At 65.4% G+C, this 15,267-nt stretch overlaps 2 protein-coding genes across 4 annotated transcripts; both read right to left on the minus strand.

The window, feature by feature from the left end:
• Positions 1–268: 268 nt before the first annotated feature.
• PGGHG (protein-glucosylgalactosylhydroxylysine glucosidase) lies at positions 269–6,436 on the minus strand. Of its 3 annotated transcripts, none has more exons than XM_069565907.1 (14): positions 5,961–6,436; positions 5,446–5,727; positions 4,871–5,081; positions 4,361–4,796; positions 3,729–3,848; positions 3,238–3,369; positions 2,930–3,041; positions 2,683–2,755; positions 2,171–2,307; positions 1,900–2,033; positions 1,686–1,781; positions 1,514–1,611; positions 1,228–1,439; positions 269–1,153 (listed from the first exon to the last, which is right to left on the minus strand). In XM_069565907.1, the coding sequence occupies exons 2-14, from the start codon at positions 5,702–5,704 to the stop codon at positions 1,098–1,100; spliced, it is 2,076 nt and encodes a 691-aa protein (XP_069422008.1). In that variant the 5' UTR covers positions 5,705–5,727; positions 5,961–6,436; the 3' UTR covers positions 269–1,097. The 3 variants fall into 3 exon arrangements, with proteins under 3 accessions (XP_069422008.1, XP_069422009.1, XP_069422010.1); XM_069565908.1 differs by having other exon boundaries at positions 5,938–6,424; XM_069565909.1 differs by having other exon boundaries at positions 6,007–6,420.
• Positions 6,437–7,993: 1,557 nt separating this feature from the next.
• On the minus strand, positions 7,994–14,003 carry NLRP6 (NLR family pyrin domain containing 6). Its single transcript, XM_069565313.1, has 7 exons — positions 13,684–14,003; positions 13,488–13,526; positions 11,551–13,264; positions 10,606–10,698; positions 9,444–9,614; positions 9,200–9,367; positions 7,994–8,738 (listed from the first exon to the last, which is right to left on the minus strand). Exons 1-7 carry the CDS (start codon positions 13,961–13,963, stop codon positions 8,600–8,602), a joined length of 2,604 nt encoding a protein of 867 aa, XP_069421414.1. The 5' UTR covers positions 13,964–14,003; the 3' UTR covers positions 7,994–8,599.
• Between the last annotated feature and the right edge of the window lie 1,264 nt (positions 14,004–15,267).

Consider the following 15,267-nt stretch of genomic DNA (forward strand, 5'->3'; position numbering starts at 1 on the left):
TCTCTTCCTCAGGGGCTTTGGTCTGTCACAGTTCACCTGCTGGTATCTGCTTTTGGGAGAACTTGGGCTAACTCTCCACTGAGAACGGAGAGCAGCAGTTTGCCAGATGAAGGCGGCGGTGGGCGGTGGTGGGGTGGGGAGGGAGGCAGGTGCAGACGTGATGGGACTCACTCACTTGCTCCACATGAGCAAGGGAACGGAAGCCTGACCATTGACAAGAGCCTCCCTTTCAGGAGGGTGCCCATCAGCTCCTCAGCACAGACACAGCTTGCCCGGCACCAACCGAGCTTTACTTCCCCAGCAGATGCCGTCCCACCCTGGAAGACCTGAGAGCCCAAGTCAGCTGTGCCAGCTGTGGGGCTCAGGCCTGGAGCAGACAGCAGGTGGAGCCTCGGCTGAGGCCGCGTGCCCCGTCCTTCCGGCTGGTCGGCGGGGAGAGCAGGGCCCTGCTCCGCACCCCACACCCTCTCCTTCCTCGAGGAAGGCACGTGACAGAGACCATCAGAGGTGACCGAAGTGGCCCAGAGGCAAGCCAAGCCAAGGACTGAGGGTGCTGGGCCCCCAGGCAATCCAGGAGTGCCCGGGCTCGGGCGTGTGACACACAGTCCTTTGTGGTGAGGCTGCAGCCCAGGTCCTAAGTCCTCCCCACGCCCCGCACCCTGTGGTCCTCCCCAGCGAGGGCCACACCGGCCTCAGGCTTCTCTGCAGAACTGGCCCCACGGGAAGGGCACGAGGGGGCTGAGAGCAGACAGGGCTGAGCAGCAGGGAAATGGCCTGTCCACGGGGGTCACTGGGGGCTCGGCTCGAGGCAGAGGCTTGAACTCACGCCACAGGGGGCCTGGCTGCCACGTGGAGGCGGGCGGGGGTCCGGGAGGGCGTTGAGAAGGGGCAGTACAGCCATTCGGGGGGCACCAGTGGGGGGCGTGGCCGGGGGGGCAGCCCCGGCCGTCTGCAGGGAGGGGGCCTGGGGAGGGGCTCACGGAGCTTCAGGGCCCAAGGGTGTCCCAGAGCGGGGCCTGTGGGCTCGGGGCAGCTGTTCAACGTCTTCCGAAAGCCTCCCAGGAAGCTCGTGGGGCAGCGCGTGCGGCCCGTGCGGCCTACAGGCCTGACCTTTGTATCCGGCCTGCTGAGCAGGGAAAGCACACTCTGCGTCCTGCAGGGAGAGGGGTGTTGTGGGGCGAGGCACACACTGGGGCCGCCTTGGATGGGGTCTGGGGGGGCGCCTACCTGGAGGCAGGGGGAGCCGAGTCCGTGACGGCCACAGCTCGGCTTCCAGAGAGGGGGCCCAGGTCCCTGCCTGGGCCGTGACCTCAACTGTCACGAGGCCCGCAGAGAGGGAGAAGTCAAGCCTACTCCCCTGGTAGGAGATGCCAGAGATGCACACTCCAGAGACCCCCACCGGACACATGGGGTCGAAAGCCAGACCGGCCCTGGTGATCCTTGGGGGAAGGGAAGGCTCTGTGAGGGGGGCAGGGGGCAGCAGGCGACCGCCCTCTGCTGCCGCTGCACTCACCTGAACCCCGTGACCCCAAAGAGCACCGCCTGCAGGAAGCCCCCCATGCCTGTCAGGAAGTTCACAGCACCTGACCCGTCTGCATTCTCCGTCCACACCTGCAGGGGAGCAAGGCGGTCAGGGCAGGGCTGGGCGTGGTGAGCACGGAGGTCCGGGCTGGGGCCAGGCTGACCTTGAAGGGCTCCGTGACGTTGGCGAAGCTCCTCTCCAGGAGGGCCCATGCCCGCCCTGGGTCCTTCAGCTCCATCCAGCCCACCGCAAACATGCTCTGGGGTCAGAGGACATGCTGGCATGAGGCCCACAGCAGGGGGAGGGGATACTGAGGCCAGTGGGACAATGCCAAGGTGCTGTGAGGACCACCACCCCACGCCCCACATTCTCCTTACCCAGGTCATGGCGGGGCCGTGGGGGGACGTCACCGCCTCATAGATCTCCAGGTTTTGCCTGCGAACGTGGGGACTCAAGGGGAAGGGGACAGGGTACCCCAGGAGCACAACGTCTGCCTGCTTCACTTCCTCTCCTGGAGGGTAGGGCAAGGTGCTGCTGAAGGGGTGGGGGCGGGGCAGGGACTGCTCTGTTAGGAAGGGGGCGTCCAGGGTGGACACAAGGTCCTGTGGGAGGAGAGAAGAGCCTTGAAGGAGCTGCGAGTCCACTCACCAGGCTGGTACCCATCAAACTCAGGGTGAAAGTTCAGTTTCGGGTCAAAGGGCACCTTGATCTTATCAGCCACCACCAGCCACTGGTTGGGGACAGGATGCCCCAGGTCCTGGGCCAGGGCAGCAGCAAAGCGCAGGCTAGGAGCAGAGGCGGCAGGGCAGGGGTGAGGCAGGGGGAGGTGGGGGAAGGGGCAGGGGCAGGGGTGGGGGGAAGGGGCAGGGGCAGGGGTGGGGGGGAGGGGGAGGGGCAGGGGTGAGGGGTGAGGGGCGGGGGCAGGGGTGAGGGGCAGGGGGAGGTGGGGGAAGGGGCAGGGCCAGGGGTGGGGGGAGGGGGAGGGGCGGGGCAGGGGAGGGGCAGGGGAGGTGGGGAGGGGCGGGGCAGGGGAGGTGGGGGAGGGGCGGGGCAGGGGCAGTGGGGGAAGGGAACAGGGCGAGGGGGCAGAGGTGAGGCAGGGGGATGGGGCAGCCGCCACACTCCTTCCCCTTTTCGGTGGAGGCGGGGTGGGGTCTGACCTGTTCTGGACCAAGACGTTGGTGTACACAGAATTGTTGACCCCTGGGTGGTACTCATCAGGGGGCATGACTCCTGGGCATAGAAGGGCAAGATGGTACTTCACGGAGGGGCTTAGGCACCTGTCCCGGCCCAGTCACCACTGTGGGGCTGGCGGTCACACGCGTCTGCCTGCCTGTCCACTTGTGACTGTCCAGGCTCCACGTCCCTTGCCCGTCACCCACATTCCCGCGACGGCCACGCTCTCACCCTTCAGGTGGTACTTCTCCTCCTCAGGGCTCCACTCTACACGGCTGCACCAAAACTCAGCCACAGCCCTGACCACATCCCAGCCACCAGCCTCTCGGAAGAGCTCCAAGTCCTGAGGAGAGGGGGCATGTCAGAGGCCACGGGGCCTGTGGTTCTAGCTCCCATCGCTGACTGCATTTCTCGCCAAGGCCCACCCTTCTGAGCGCCCAGCAATGAAGGCCTGGCTCCAAGATGCTCCACAGGACTAGACCCAGACAGGCAGTCATGCGGCATGGAGGGTGGCCCTGGGGGGCACAGTGGCCCCTCACCTGGGTGGTGTGGTAGTACAGCTGGAAGGCCAGCACCACGGCCCCGTTGACATGGATCTCCTGGGTCCCATAGATGGCTTCAGGGCAGACCTCCAGGCCAGAGCCCGCGCTCTCCCAGGCAAACTTGGCTCCCTGGGGGTTGGGGGATGGAGCAGACGACTGTGTTCCTGGGGGCCAGGGGTAGCCCGCCCCTTTCCCCTCACTGCCAGCCTTCAGCCATGGAGGGCAGACAGAGGCGGGGGCTGCTGTGGGGCCCTGCAGGCTCGGAGTGCCCACGGTGTCCCCGCTGTGGGCCAGCTTGCTTCTGCCCGGCATCTGCTGCGTCCCTGCCCTGGGGCAGGGCAGCCAGCGGGGCCCTGCAGGGCCCTTCCGACTGTTGTTCCCACTGGCGCAGTACAGGCTGGGGGAGGGACCAGGAAGTCCGCGGCCTGGGGCGAGGGGTGAGGGCCTGAGAGGGGTGTGGGGCCTCAGGCCCTTTGGGGGCCCCTCACCTGGTAGCCCAGGCTGCGGGCGTTGTCCAGGGCCCCGCTGAGCGTCCGGATGCGGTACTGCAGGAGAGCCTTGGCGGCCTCGGGGTGGAGCAGCAGCAGTCCCGGGAGCACCCAGAGGTCCTGGAGCCGCGGCAGAGCCCCTGGTCTCTCGCCGCGGCCGCAGCAGCCCCCGCCCCCGGCGCGCCCCTGGGTCTGTCCTGCCAATCCCACGGCCGCATCCCCCAGAGGCACTCCTCAGACCTGGCGGGCACTGCAAGTCTGGCGGGGCTCAGGCCAGAGTCTGGGTGTGGGGAGCGGACGGAGGGCCCCGAGGTCACCTGGTCCTGGCTGCCTCACCTTCCTCCGTCCTCCCTCCCCTCAGCAGCCCCAGGGCTCTTTGCAGAGCACACTGCTGGCTGTGCCCGTCCCCAGGTAGAGTCTCTGTGGCCGCCTCGGCCTCTCTACAGTGACTGCTTCCCCAGAGGGGAGCACCCCTCGCTCCGGCCAGGTGTCCTGCAGCTGCGCAGCTCTGGGCCTCTGCACCTTCTGGTCTGACCCCTCCTCCTTCTGCGCCTCTGCTGCCCCAGCAGGCCTCCCTAGCCGCAGCCCCCTCCCCGGGCAGAGGCCCGCAGCGCGCGGACGGGGCGGCGCACCTGGTCCCAGAAGACGTGGCCCCAGTAGCACTCCCCACGGCTCCCGTTGGAGAGGCCCCCAGGGCTGAGGCCGTGGCAGTCGCGTCCTGGGGCCCCGGGCTGGGGCAGGGCGCTGAGCAGGTAGTAGAGGGCGCCACGCAGGGCCTGGCGCAGGGCAAGCGGCCCTTCTACATCCAGGCCACAGTCCGCCCAGAGCTGGGCCCAGGCCTGGGCGTGGGCCGTGTAGAGCGCGTGCCTGGCCTGCAGCTGCAGGGCCTCTGTGAGGCAGGCCTGGGCCTCAGCCTGGCTGCCACCCACCACTGTCAGGAACTCCCATGTCGCGTCCTCCTGCCCTTCTCTGAGGGTCAAGGCTGGGGGCACGGGCGTCCACAGCATGTGCACCTCCTGCCGCGCACCCCCAGGCTGCTCGGGGCTGAGTGTGCGGCCACACAGGTACCTGCAGGAGGGCAGCTGTGTCTCAGGGACCAGCCTCTCCTCTGGCCACCCAGCCGGCCCCCTGCCCCTCCTTACCGGGCTCCCTGGAAGTCAGGACCCAGATGCAGGTCCAGGTCCGGACTTTCTGGGGAAAAGGCTGACTGCAGCCGCACTGTGATGGGCCAGCTCCCCTTGGCCAGGCGGGTGATGGACACACTGAAGGCCAGGACATGAGGCAGTGTGCGGTGGGCATAGATTCGCTGGGAGGCGCGGAAGCTGGGGCCCTCCAGGGTGTGCAGGAAGGAGCCTGGGAAAGGGTGGAGAGGAAGACGGGGCAATTCTCACACCCGCCTGGGGCCACCGAGGACAGTTCCAAACCGCCGGCCTCTGTGGGCTGGGAATGAAGTCCCCCTCTCTCTTCAGTGAGGGAGCCCCCTCCAAGCCCCAGCTGTCCTGTTAGGGAAGCAACAGCTACATGGGGGCCGCCGGGCTCCTGCTCGTTTGGGAGGCCCGCCGGCTGGAAGCCTCACAAAGCGGCCTCTCAGAGCCTCCTTTTGCAGGATGCTGGCATCCTGAGTGAGGAGGTGCTGGGATGGGGCCTCTGTCTGACCTTCTGCTCCCCGGGAACAATGGCAGGGGGTAGGGGTGGGCGGAGGGCAGCCAGGGGCTACCTGTGTTGGTGTCCAGAGCGTAGGTCTTGGTTAGCTGCTCTCCCGTTCTTGCAGGGGCCTCCAGCTGGACATTGAGGGGGCTGGGCAGAATGGCCCGGTGGGTATCCCCCAAAGCCCCATTGTACACACCGCTCACATGCAGTGTCTCATGATACACGCGTGTGCCCAAGTATGAGTTGGTCACGGCGGCCAAGAGCCGGGGGTCACTGGGCAGAGAATGGGCAGTGAATCTGGTGGCGTCCTTGCCAGCATCCTCCATGGAAGGTGACTCCGCGCAGGGGCCTGCAAGAGCCGGGGGGCAGAGGCCCCACAGTGGGCTGGGCCTCTGTCTTCTGCAACTCCCAAAGCTCTCCTTGGAACTTGACTGATGGCCCCAGAGGTGGAGGGGGGGGCGTGTGCCCACCTGCGTGGCCCCGATTTTCTCAGGCCGCCCCAGGAGACCCCCACCCCCCACTACTGATCCAGGGACCCAACGGAGGCCCCAGCTCCCACCTCAGGGCCGCACCCCCACGAACCGGTCCTGCTGGCAGGAAGGGCGGAGCCTCAGCCCGCGGGCCTCACCCTCCTGGAGGCCAGTCGGTACAGGGCGGGGTGTGGCCAGCAGCTGGGGAAGGGGACGCGCAGGCGGGCCAGAGGCCCCGTCTCTGGGTCCGCAGCCCTGCCGCGTCCCTCGGCTCCAGCGGGCGCTGCCGCTCAGGCGCAGGAGAGGCAGCCAGCGGCGCCCGGGCCACCGGAAGGCCCCGCGGTCCGCGCCCCAGGGCCGCGCGGGGCGGGCCGGACGCGCGTCCCCACCCCCGGGCGTGCGCGAGGAGGGGGCGAAGGGCGAGCCGAAGGGCCAGCCGGGCGCGTCTGGCGGCCCAGCCTGCGAGGCCGAGCGGAGGGAGGCCCAGCTCCAGCTGTGCCCTGAGGCTTCTCCAGCGTGGCTCTGACGGGGCTTTCGCCCGCCCCCCTCTCCGGCGGCCGGTTCCTTCCTCTCTCCCTGAGCGCCCTCCCCCAGGAGAGGTGGGGCCGGGGCTCTCCTCTGGAGCCCCGCCTGCCTTTGTCCCCGCCCCACTGGCTGGCTCTGCACCCCCCCTTCAGTCTCCATCTTCCCCATGTGCCCCCCTGCCTCTGGAAGCTCCTGAGCTTCCTGGGCCTGTCTGGACCTTGTCTCTCTAACCCCGGCCTGACCCAAATGACTGTGCTGGGACCACTGGCCCAACCAGACAGTCAGATTTAGCCTGTGCCTGAAACCTGGCCTTCCAACTCTTCCCCAACACAAGCAATGGTGACCTCACCATCCCCCACCCAGGCCCCTCCATCCCCACTCCCAGGGCCCCCACCAGGCCCCCTTCCCAGCTCTCCCCATCCACAGGCACTGCCTCCTCTCAGACCAGGCCACCCTCCTGGGTCGGTGCAGGCCTGCTGTGGCCCCACAGCTCTTGCGAGCAGAGCCGCAGCCACTCTGAGAGTAGTTAGGGTCTGCTCAAAGCCTGCAGCGGAGCCCACTTTACCGGCAGGAGGGCCGCCCAGGCCACCCCCCCAACACCTGCTACCTGGCTTCCCTGCTGCTTCTGCACGCTGGCTCCCTAGTATGGGCTCAGTGTGTCCCCCCGACATCCATCATGGTTGACTTCTGATCCCCACTGTGATGGTGTTTGTAGGTGGGGCCTTTGGTACATAGTTAGGTCAAGAGCAGTTAAGAGTAGGATCAGTGCCTTTATACAGAAGAGAGTTTGAGTAAACTCCTGGTGTGCTGCAGTCCATGGGGTCTCAAAGAGTTGGACACAACTGAGTGCCTGAACGGAACTGAACTGAAGAAGAGGCCTTCGAGCTCCCTCCTGCCCTGTGAGGACACGGCTGGAAGACAGCCATCTGCACCAAGAGGGGCCTCGTCAGATACCGAATTGACTGCTGCCTTGACCTTGGACATCCCAGCCTCCAGAACTGTGAGAAATGCGCTTCTGTTGTTGGTCAGCTACCTGCTCTGCGGTGTCTTGTTAACAGCAGGCCGAGCCGCTGCGTGGCCTTCACACTTGCTGTCCCACTGCCTTTTCCTCAAGACATCCTTAGGCTGACCCCTCACTTCCTTCCTTTTTCAAGTGCCCTGTCTTCCCTAGATTGTCCCAGACTCCTTACAGGTAAGAGAAAACCCTTGGCTCCATCCCCCACGCCTTCTTTTCCTCCCTCCACAGCTGCCTAGAATGCCAGCTCCAGGAGGGCAAGGATGCTTTGTCTGTTTTGTGGAATGAATAACTGGATTTGAAAATGGGTTATGGAAGGAAGTCTGGGGGACATGAAGGGACCCAGAAGGCCCTTCTGACTAGGGCCTCAGAAGCTGGCGGAGTCCAGCAGCTTTGAGCAGAGAAGATTTGAAGATTCGGGCTGTCTGCTGCTGGCCCTGCCGGTCAAGGCCAAGCCTCCCATCAGAGCTTCCAGAGTCCAGCTGTTCCCCCAAGCTCACCCCGGAAATGGGGGCTGCAGCTCTGCCCCATTCAGATGGGCTGGGGAACAAAGGCGAGGGCGTGAGCACCCGTGAGGATGCCTGGCTAAGTGCAGCAGAGAATGACTGGCCGGAATCCCAGGGAGAGTTTATTATCAGCACACGGGGCTCATACCACCGGTGCCATCACAGCCCTGCTCAGAGCTCCATCTCCACTCCCCTTAGTCTCTGAAGGCCTCAGAGAGCAACTGGACTCCTCTGGGCGCCTTCGGCCCCTGCTTGGTCCCCTGTGGCCAGAGCAGAGCGGCTGGGCTCTGGGTGCCTGTACTGAGCGGGGCAGGGTCCGCAAATGGGTCGTCTCTCGCTGAGCTCACCAGGCAGAGGCAACACGCAGTCGGTGCTCAATCCTGCTTCACCCTGCAGTGGGAGGGCTGGAGGGTCCCGGAAGAGAAGCCTGGGTGGGGCAGCGGTGAGGGCTAGGGGAGGAGGCCCACTTCCCTGTGGGGAGGAAGAGACATAAACTGTCCCCAGGGTGTGGGGGAAGGGATGTGTCCCGGGCCTACCCCGGAGCAGGCGAGCGCCGTGTCTGTCTGAGTCTCCCACCTGCCTGCCCTGGGCCCCTCAGGCTCAAGGGTTGCCCAGAGCAGAGAGCACCATCCTCTCGCCCTTGAAATGGGGAGGTCTCCTCTGTAGGGCTGACCAGATTCCTCCCTAGTTCTGGCCTTCAGAACCTCAGAGGGCACTGATGGACACTTTGGGGGGCTTGGGGTGGACGTCCAGCGCTGGGTGTGTGATGACTAGTCTTGGGTTTGCTGTCTCCACCGCTCGCAGCTCCTGCAGGGACTGCTCGCTCAGCTCCACAGAGGTCAGCCTGTAGTGATGTGCAGAGAGTGGCCGCGGGGTTGGTGAGGGAGGGGGCCTGCGGGTGCAGTGCTGGGGAGCAGCGGCAGGGGCAGTGCTGGGCTGCTGGCCTGGGTTGTGCCGAAGGCACGCAGTCACAGGAGGTGACCAGTCGGGGACTGTCAGAGGGTGGGGAGGGGGCAGGGACTAGGGGCCAGAGCCTTCAGGGCACTAAGGAGCATTTAGGGTCACTGGTCCATATTATGGGCATGGGCGGCTGACAATGGGCATTTGGTCTAGTGGCGCGGTCCAGGCCCGGGGCCAGAGCCAGGGAGTTAGAGGGTGGGGCTCCAGGGCCTGAGTTACAGCGGGGTTGCCTCAGGAGGGCCCTGGGAGAGATTCCTCTTTAAGGTTTGGGCGAAGCCCCGGCACCCACCCCAGCCCAGGGCTGAGAGGCTGCGTTCCCAGTACCCTTCCCAGCCCTGTCTCCACCTGAGGGTTTGCAGGCGGCATCCTGGGCCCTTTAGGGTGGTGTACAAGCAGGTCAGTGCAGGTCCTGACAGCTGGCAGCCACTGAGATCCAGGGTGGTCAGTGCTGGGATCTGCTGGAGCTTGCCAACCATGTACTGGAGTGCTTCCTGCAGGCCTGGCTGCTGAACCCTAGGGGAGGGCTGACCTCAGGAGCTGCTGTGGGAGCCCCGGTCCCTCCCTCGGTCCCTCCCAGGCTGCTCCTCACCTGAGTGTCTGCACCCGGCACTGGGGCGAGGCCAGGCCCTCGCTCAGCACACGCAGGCCGGCCTCGCTGAGCCCATTGTGGAAGAGGCCCAGCTCTGCCAGGGCTGGGGCCTCCCTCAGGGCCTCAGAGAGATCTCTGCAGACCGAGTCGGAGAGTTTGCAGCGGGACAGCCTGTGGTCAAGAAGCACAGGAGTCCGCAGTGTGCGAGCTGCCTGCTCCCGGGGGGGCTGAGGTTCGGTCAGCAGACTTGGCTCCACACCCGCCTCCCTGGGCCCCGCAGAGCTGCTCCTGCGCCGTCGCCACCCGCGTCCACACCTCGTGAGCACCCGCTGGACGGCTCGCCCTTGTCTCTTAGGACATTCTCCACGAGCTTGCTCTCAACGTGTCTAACTCCATATAGTTATCCAGCAAGTACAGGGGACCAAGCTTATTTAGTTCCTAACAGTTGGGCAGTGTGTCATCTCTGCTTTTCTTTACCATTATGAATAATGCTGTGACGGACATCTCTATGCAGCTGGTTTGGCAGACTTGATGGGCTCCCAATGTTTATGCCGAGTGAAGCTGTCATGTTGGCATTGGCACGTGGCTGTATCTAATTCACCAAACCTGACCAGTACTGATTAGTGGGATGTATCTTACGCTCTGCTTACTGGGTGGTAGTGAGGAGTAATTGAAAAGGTTACATACTAAGCGCTGCCTCAGTAATTCGCACATCAGCCTTCTGAGGTGGAAGCCACAGGCGCCATTCCCCGGGAGAAGACTGAAGCTCAGACAGACTGGCCTCAGAGCCTGCGCCCTGAACACCTTCCACAGCTACTTCCGAGATCCAGAAGGACCACCCAGCAGTGTCCAGTAGCCCTTAGCAGCCTTCCCGGGGAAGGGAAATGGCAGTCTGGCCTTTATCCCTCTTCCGGAAGCTCAGCGTGCTCTGCTCCCTGCCCACACAGGGGCCAAACCCTCTGTTCTAACTAGCACCCACGCGCTTCCCTCCTCTGTCCTGTGTGGGCAGAGCCTGCTGGTCCTGCCAGGGGACCACAGGCTCTCAGCCTGTCTCAGCGCCCCCTCGGTCAGCCATCCCCGGACAGGGCTACGCCTCTGCCCCTGCCCAGGGTGTCCTGCTCGGTGTCCTTTCCAGGGGACGGGCTGGGATTTGTCCACTTACGTCAGGCTGTTCAGACCACACTGTCGGTCGATCATGGCCTCACAGAGCGGGCGCAGGGGGGAGCCTGGGGGTTTTCTCTCGGTGGCTCGAGAGCTGTGAAGAGAGAAGAGAAGGTGAAGGCCCCGCCCCTTCCGGCCCCTCGGTCCTGAGAAGGCCTGCTTCCTCCGGTTCCAGACTCTGGAGCTGCTTCTGCCCTAACCCTCAAGCTGGGCCAGGGCCCCCTCCCTCTTCATCCCGAACCCAGGGTGAAACCACTTGTCTGCGACCTCAGCCACCTCCCCACTGAAGCTGTCCGTGTGAGTCCCGTGGGACAGGCGGGTCCGTCCTTGCACCTGCGGTGGGCGCCCCCAGCCCCACCCCCTGTCAGCACCCTGACATTCATCGTCCCAACAAATGCTGAGCACCCGAGTCAGGTGCTGGGGTGGAGTCAAGAGCACAGAAACAATGGCACGAGCTTCGCCCAGCAGGCGAGGGTCTGGTGGAGGAGAGGGGTACGGGCAGATGTCCTGGCACACAGTAGCCAGTGGGGGCACTTCTGAGGCCAAGCGGCCGCAGACTGGGGAGGAGAGTTTGGAGAGGCTCTGAGGATAGGCAGTGCCCTGGGTGGATGGAATGGCAGGAGCAAAGGCCCAGAGCACAGTGCACGTGGCGCATTCCAGAAAGCATTGCGAGAAAGCCTCGTGTCGGTGGTGGGAGAGGGAGGTTCGCCTTGGACGTGGATGCTAGGGTGGGGAGCATGGTGAAGGCACCCTGGGGAAGAAGACGGACGTTGGGAGCTGCCTTGAGGAGGTAAGAAAGACCAGCCGTGAAGTCGTGCCTGTCCTCTGGGGAGCAGGCGTCAGGCCTGGACATGCTCCCCAGGCCCAGGTGGACATAAGATGCTCTGGCACCCATGCCCTACACAGAGGGCCCGCAGAAGACGGCAGCCCTGCCCTGGAGACTCACGAGCTGCCACCCAGGCTGCCCTGCAGACGCTTCATCAGGCTCCTCTTCTTCTTCTCCTGCGCAGCGGCCAGTCTGCAGCTGACCAGCCGCAGCGCCTGCCCGGCCGGGCAGCACCGCACACAGTAGCTCAGGACGGCCAGGTCCATTCTGCTGAAGTGCACTCGCTCCAGCACCAGCTCAGGGAGGCCGCGGAGGGCCTGGTGCACGAACGCGTCCTCCTGGGTCTCGTACAGGCAGTACAGCAGCTCCAGCGGGGAGTCGAGCTCCTCGCCCTCCTCCTCCTCTGACTCCTCAGTGCCCTGGGGCGCCAGGATCTCCTCCGTCCCCTCTGGCGCCGCCCTAGGGCGGCCCTGGCCCTGGTCCTGCACCCACCTCAGGACCTGCTGCTTCACGCGCTCTGAAGCTGTGCAGCCGAAGTGGCGCTCGATCTCACACATCCTCTCTGTGCTCAGCAGCCCGAAGAGGAAGCGCGTGGTGAGCTTGAGGTGGCTGTGCAGCTCCGGGTCCCCCTGCAGAAGTGCCTCTATGCCGCCAGCAGCTGCCTTGGGAGCCCCTTCGTCCTCCAGCAGGTAGGACAGAGCAGCTAAGAATTCCTGGAAGCTCTGATCAATGAACTGGTAGGTGACCTCTGTCTCCAGCACACCTGGCATCTCCTTCTTGCTGAGAAACTGCGTCTGGACCTTGGCGCCACAGAGCTGCAGGCGCTCCAGGTCCTCCTCCGAGAACCACGCCCTGCCCCCGAGGACACCGTCACGGGCCAGGCGGCACAGCTTGCGCAGCTCTCTCTGCAGCTGGGCCCCGTCAGCCGCGGGCGCCGATCTCAGGACGCTGGCCACGAAGAGCAAGTACACGGACGTGGTGGTCTTGGAAGCGCGCCACAGGTCCTGGCCGCGCTGGAGCTGCTGGCGCAGCACGGTGCACACGATCCAGCACACGGCGGGCACGAAGCACAAGGAGAAGAGCATCTCGTTCTCCTTCACCGAGCGGTAGGCGTGCTCCGCCTTCCACTCGTCCTGGAAAAACTTGTAGAAGTACTTCTTCCTGTCCTTGTCTGAGAAGCCGCACACCTCTGCGCACTGCGGCGAGCACAGGCGGGCCTGCAGCCTCCCGGGGGCGGCGCCTCTCCTGGTCACTAGCAGGCGCGCCGCGGGCAGCAGCTCCTTGCTCAGCAGGCTCCCCAGCACCCGCGCGCCGCTCGCGGCCTCGTGGGGGTTTCTGCAGGGCGCGGCCTCGGCCGGCTCCGGTGCCAACATTTCGTCTACGCCGTCCAGGATGAACAGCAGCCTCTCGGACTGCGCCAGCATCTGCTGCACCGGCGCCTCGCGGTCGGGGCACTGGTCTAGGATCAGGTCGGCCAGGCTGCACGTGCCCGGTCGCTCCAGCAGCTCGCGGCAAGACAGGAAGAAGGCAAAGTCCACGTGCCTGTGGTACAGCTTGCCGGCCGCCCAGTCATACAGGATCTTCCTGGCCGCCATGGTCTTGCCGATGCCCGCCGGGCCCTGCAGCGCCACGGTCAGCCGTCTCTCGCCCTCCTCGTCGCGGCCGAACAGGCGGTTGAAGGTGTGGGTGTCCGAGCGCCGGGCGCGCTCGGCCTCCGGCGCCTCGGCGATGAGCAGCTTGGTGAAGCGCTTGCTGATCTTCACTGAGCGGGCGTCCCGCTCCTTCACCTTGGCGTGCCGCCGCAGCACGTGCTCCCGGTACTTCCTCTTGTACTCTGCGGGTAGGGGGCGCCGGGCGGCGGGCAGGGGAACAGCGGTCGGGGAGCGCCGTGTCAGTGCCCTTCCCGGCGGGCTCCGGCCTCACTTTCCCCTGTTGCCTCACAACCCCCTCTCCGCGCTCCTCCCCCGGGGCCAGCTGTGCGGAACCTCCGAGTGACTGAGGACACCCGAAGTGTCCGGGCAGCTCGGGGCCTGCTCTTTCCGCCGAGAGAGACCTACCGGAGACGGAGAGCTGCGCCGGGGAGCTGGGGCCGAGACCTGGAAGGGAGAGCTGCGGTGGGTCCCGCGGACCGGGCGGGGTGTGGAAGGGAGCGTCAGGGCTCGGGGCCCCGGGGCACGCGGATGCTCTTTGGGGGAAGCCGAAGGAACCTGCCCGGGCGGGAGAGGCCGAGGTGAAGCCCCACCCGGCACTCACTCTGCAGCCGACGCTCCTCGAGCCGCGCCGCCACGTCGCGCACGTCTGCCCTCTGCAGGGTTTTCTGGGCCACGTCCAGCGCGCGCTCCGGTCCGTAGAAGTGGACCAGCAGCTCCACGAGGTCCAAGGTGTCTGCGCCCTCCAGCCGCCCCCACGGGATGTTGCGACCGTCCACCCGCTGGTCCCGCAGTTTGTGGCGGAAGCGCTTCAGGTGCTCTTGGCTCAGGTCTTCCAGTGCGCCCAGGAGCAGCTCGCGGGCAGCGGCAGCGCGGGGCTCCATGCTGGGGGCGGGTGCACGCGGTCAGCAGGGTCCCGCGCCCCCGTGACCCCGGCGTCGTGTCCGACCGCAGCCCCGGGCGCCCACGAGCAGCAGGGGTTTTGACGCGCCCCCATCTATCCAGGTAGCTCCAGGCTAACGCTTGAAAGAGCGCTCTACCGGAAGGGTCGTCCTCTCCTCCCAGGACCGCCACCGGGGACTTTCCTCCAGGGCTTTCCAAGGCTTTCACGCCGCCGACCGCATCGCGGTCTGGTGGCGAAACGGAGTTAGTCCCAGACGGGCACTGGCCGCCGCTGACCCCAGCGTTAGGGGGCGCCTTCCTACTCCTCACCCCGCTTTCCGCTCATCCCTTCTAGGCGTCCGTGTCACATGTCCCGGCTAAGATGTGTCTGTAAGGGCCTGTGTTCTCCCTTTTCCTTGCTTCCCTCCCATTCTCTTCCCCAGGAGCCTGGAGCAGACTCACCACCGGGCCCTCACAGTGCTCCTGAATTCCCCAGGACACCCGTGGTCACTGCACCCTTTAGTGGGGACTAGCCTGAGGGCCTTGCACCAGTCATTGAGACTGAGCTTCTTGTGGGGGACAGACCCTACAGGTGCCCTCTGAGGGGATGGAGTCCCCAGCACCTGGAGCCTGGGGTGCAGTCCGGGAGGGATGTGTCTGCAGGGTGCCAGGTGGAGGACCCAGAGAGCTGAAGCCAAGTGGCCTCTCAGAAAGCCAGCACTCACCTGGAGCAGGAGGCCTCCGGCTGGTCTGCAGTCGACCTCTAGGTCTAGCACTCAGGCGCAGAGGGGGGGGATCCGGGAGCCTGTCTGGGGTCAAGTCCTAGGGGGATTTCCAGCCCTGCCCATACCCCAGACCCGAGTGTCCCAGCTCAGCCAGCTCTGCGATGCCCGTCCAACAGCCACCAAGCTCTCAAACTCAGGGACTGTGGCACATGCTTACAACCAGCCTTTAAGAGCTCTGCTTGGTGACCTTTGATTTTTTACTGTTCCTTCACTCAGTTCACGTGCTCTGAGAACCTGCAGGGTGTGGCATCAAGGCAGGCTGTGAGCAGGAAACGGCAGAGCAAGGTGGGCTGCATGGAGGAGGCAGCCAGCTCAGAACGAGACCTTAAACTTTAAGGCCTCAAGATCATGGTTAGTTTCTGAAGGTAGGGGAGAGCCACGGCTTCCTAGGCGGAGGGACAGAGGAGGGACTTCCATGGGTTTTTGGGGAAAGGAAGGCTGTCACCGGGGAGCTATGCGATAATGGGACTGGGAAGAGCTCTGTGGCCTCCCAGACCTGGCTTGAGGAGGTTGACGGCGAG

Source organism: Ovis canadensis, chromosome 21, assembly GCF_042477335.2.
Source record: "Ovis canadensis isolate MfBH-ARS-UI-01 breed Bighorn chromosome 21, ARS-UI_OviCan_v2, whole genome shotgun sequence".
Lineage (NCBI taxonomy): Eukaryota > Metazoa > Chordata > Mammalia > Artiodactyla > Bovidae > Ovis > Ovis canadensis.

Coding starts and splice junctions, on each gene's coding strand:
- PGGHG (XM_069565907.1), bottom strand. CDS start 5,704: ATGGAGGATGCTGGCAAGGACGCCACCAGATTCACTGCCCATTCTCTG. Junction 3,042..3,237: donor TGTACTACCACACCACCCAG/GTGAGGGGCCAC, acceptor CCCTCTCCTCAG/GACTTGGAGCTCTTCCGAGA. Junction 2,308..2,682: donor AACGTCTTGGTCCAGAACAG/GTCAGACCCCAC, acceptor CTCTGCTCCTAG/CCTGCGCTTTGCTGCTGCCC.
- NLRP6 (XM_069565313.1), bottom strand. CDS start 13,963: ATGGAGCCCCGCGCTGCCGCTGCCCGCGAGCTGCTCCTGGGCGCACTG. Junction 9,368..9,443: donor TGCCGGGTGCAGACACTCAG/GTGAGGAGCAGC, acceptor GCCCTCCCCTAG/GGTTCAGCAGCCAGGCCTGC. Junction 8,739..9,199: donor TGCCGCCTGCAAACCCTCAG/GTGGAGACAGGG, acceptor ACATCACTACAG/GCTGACCTCTGTGGAGCTGA.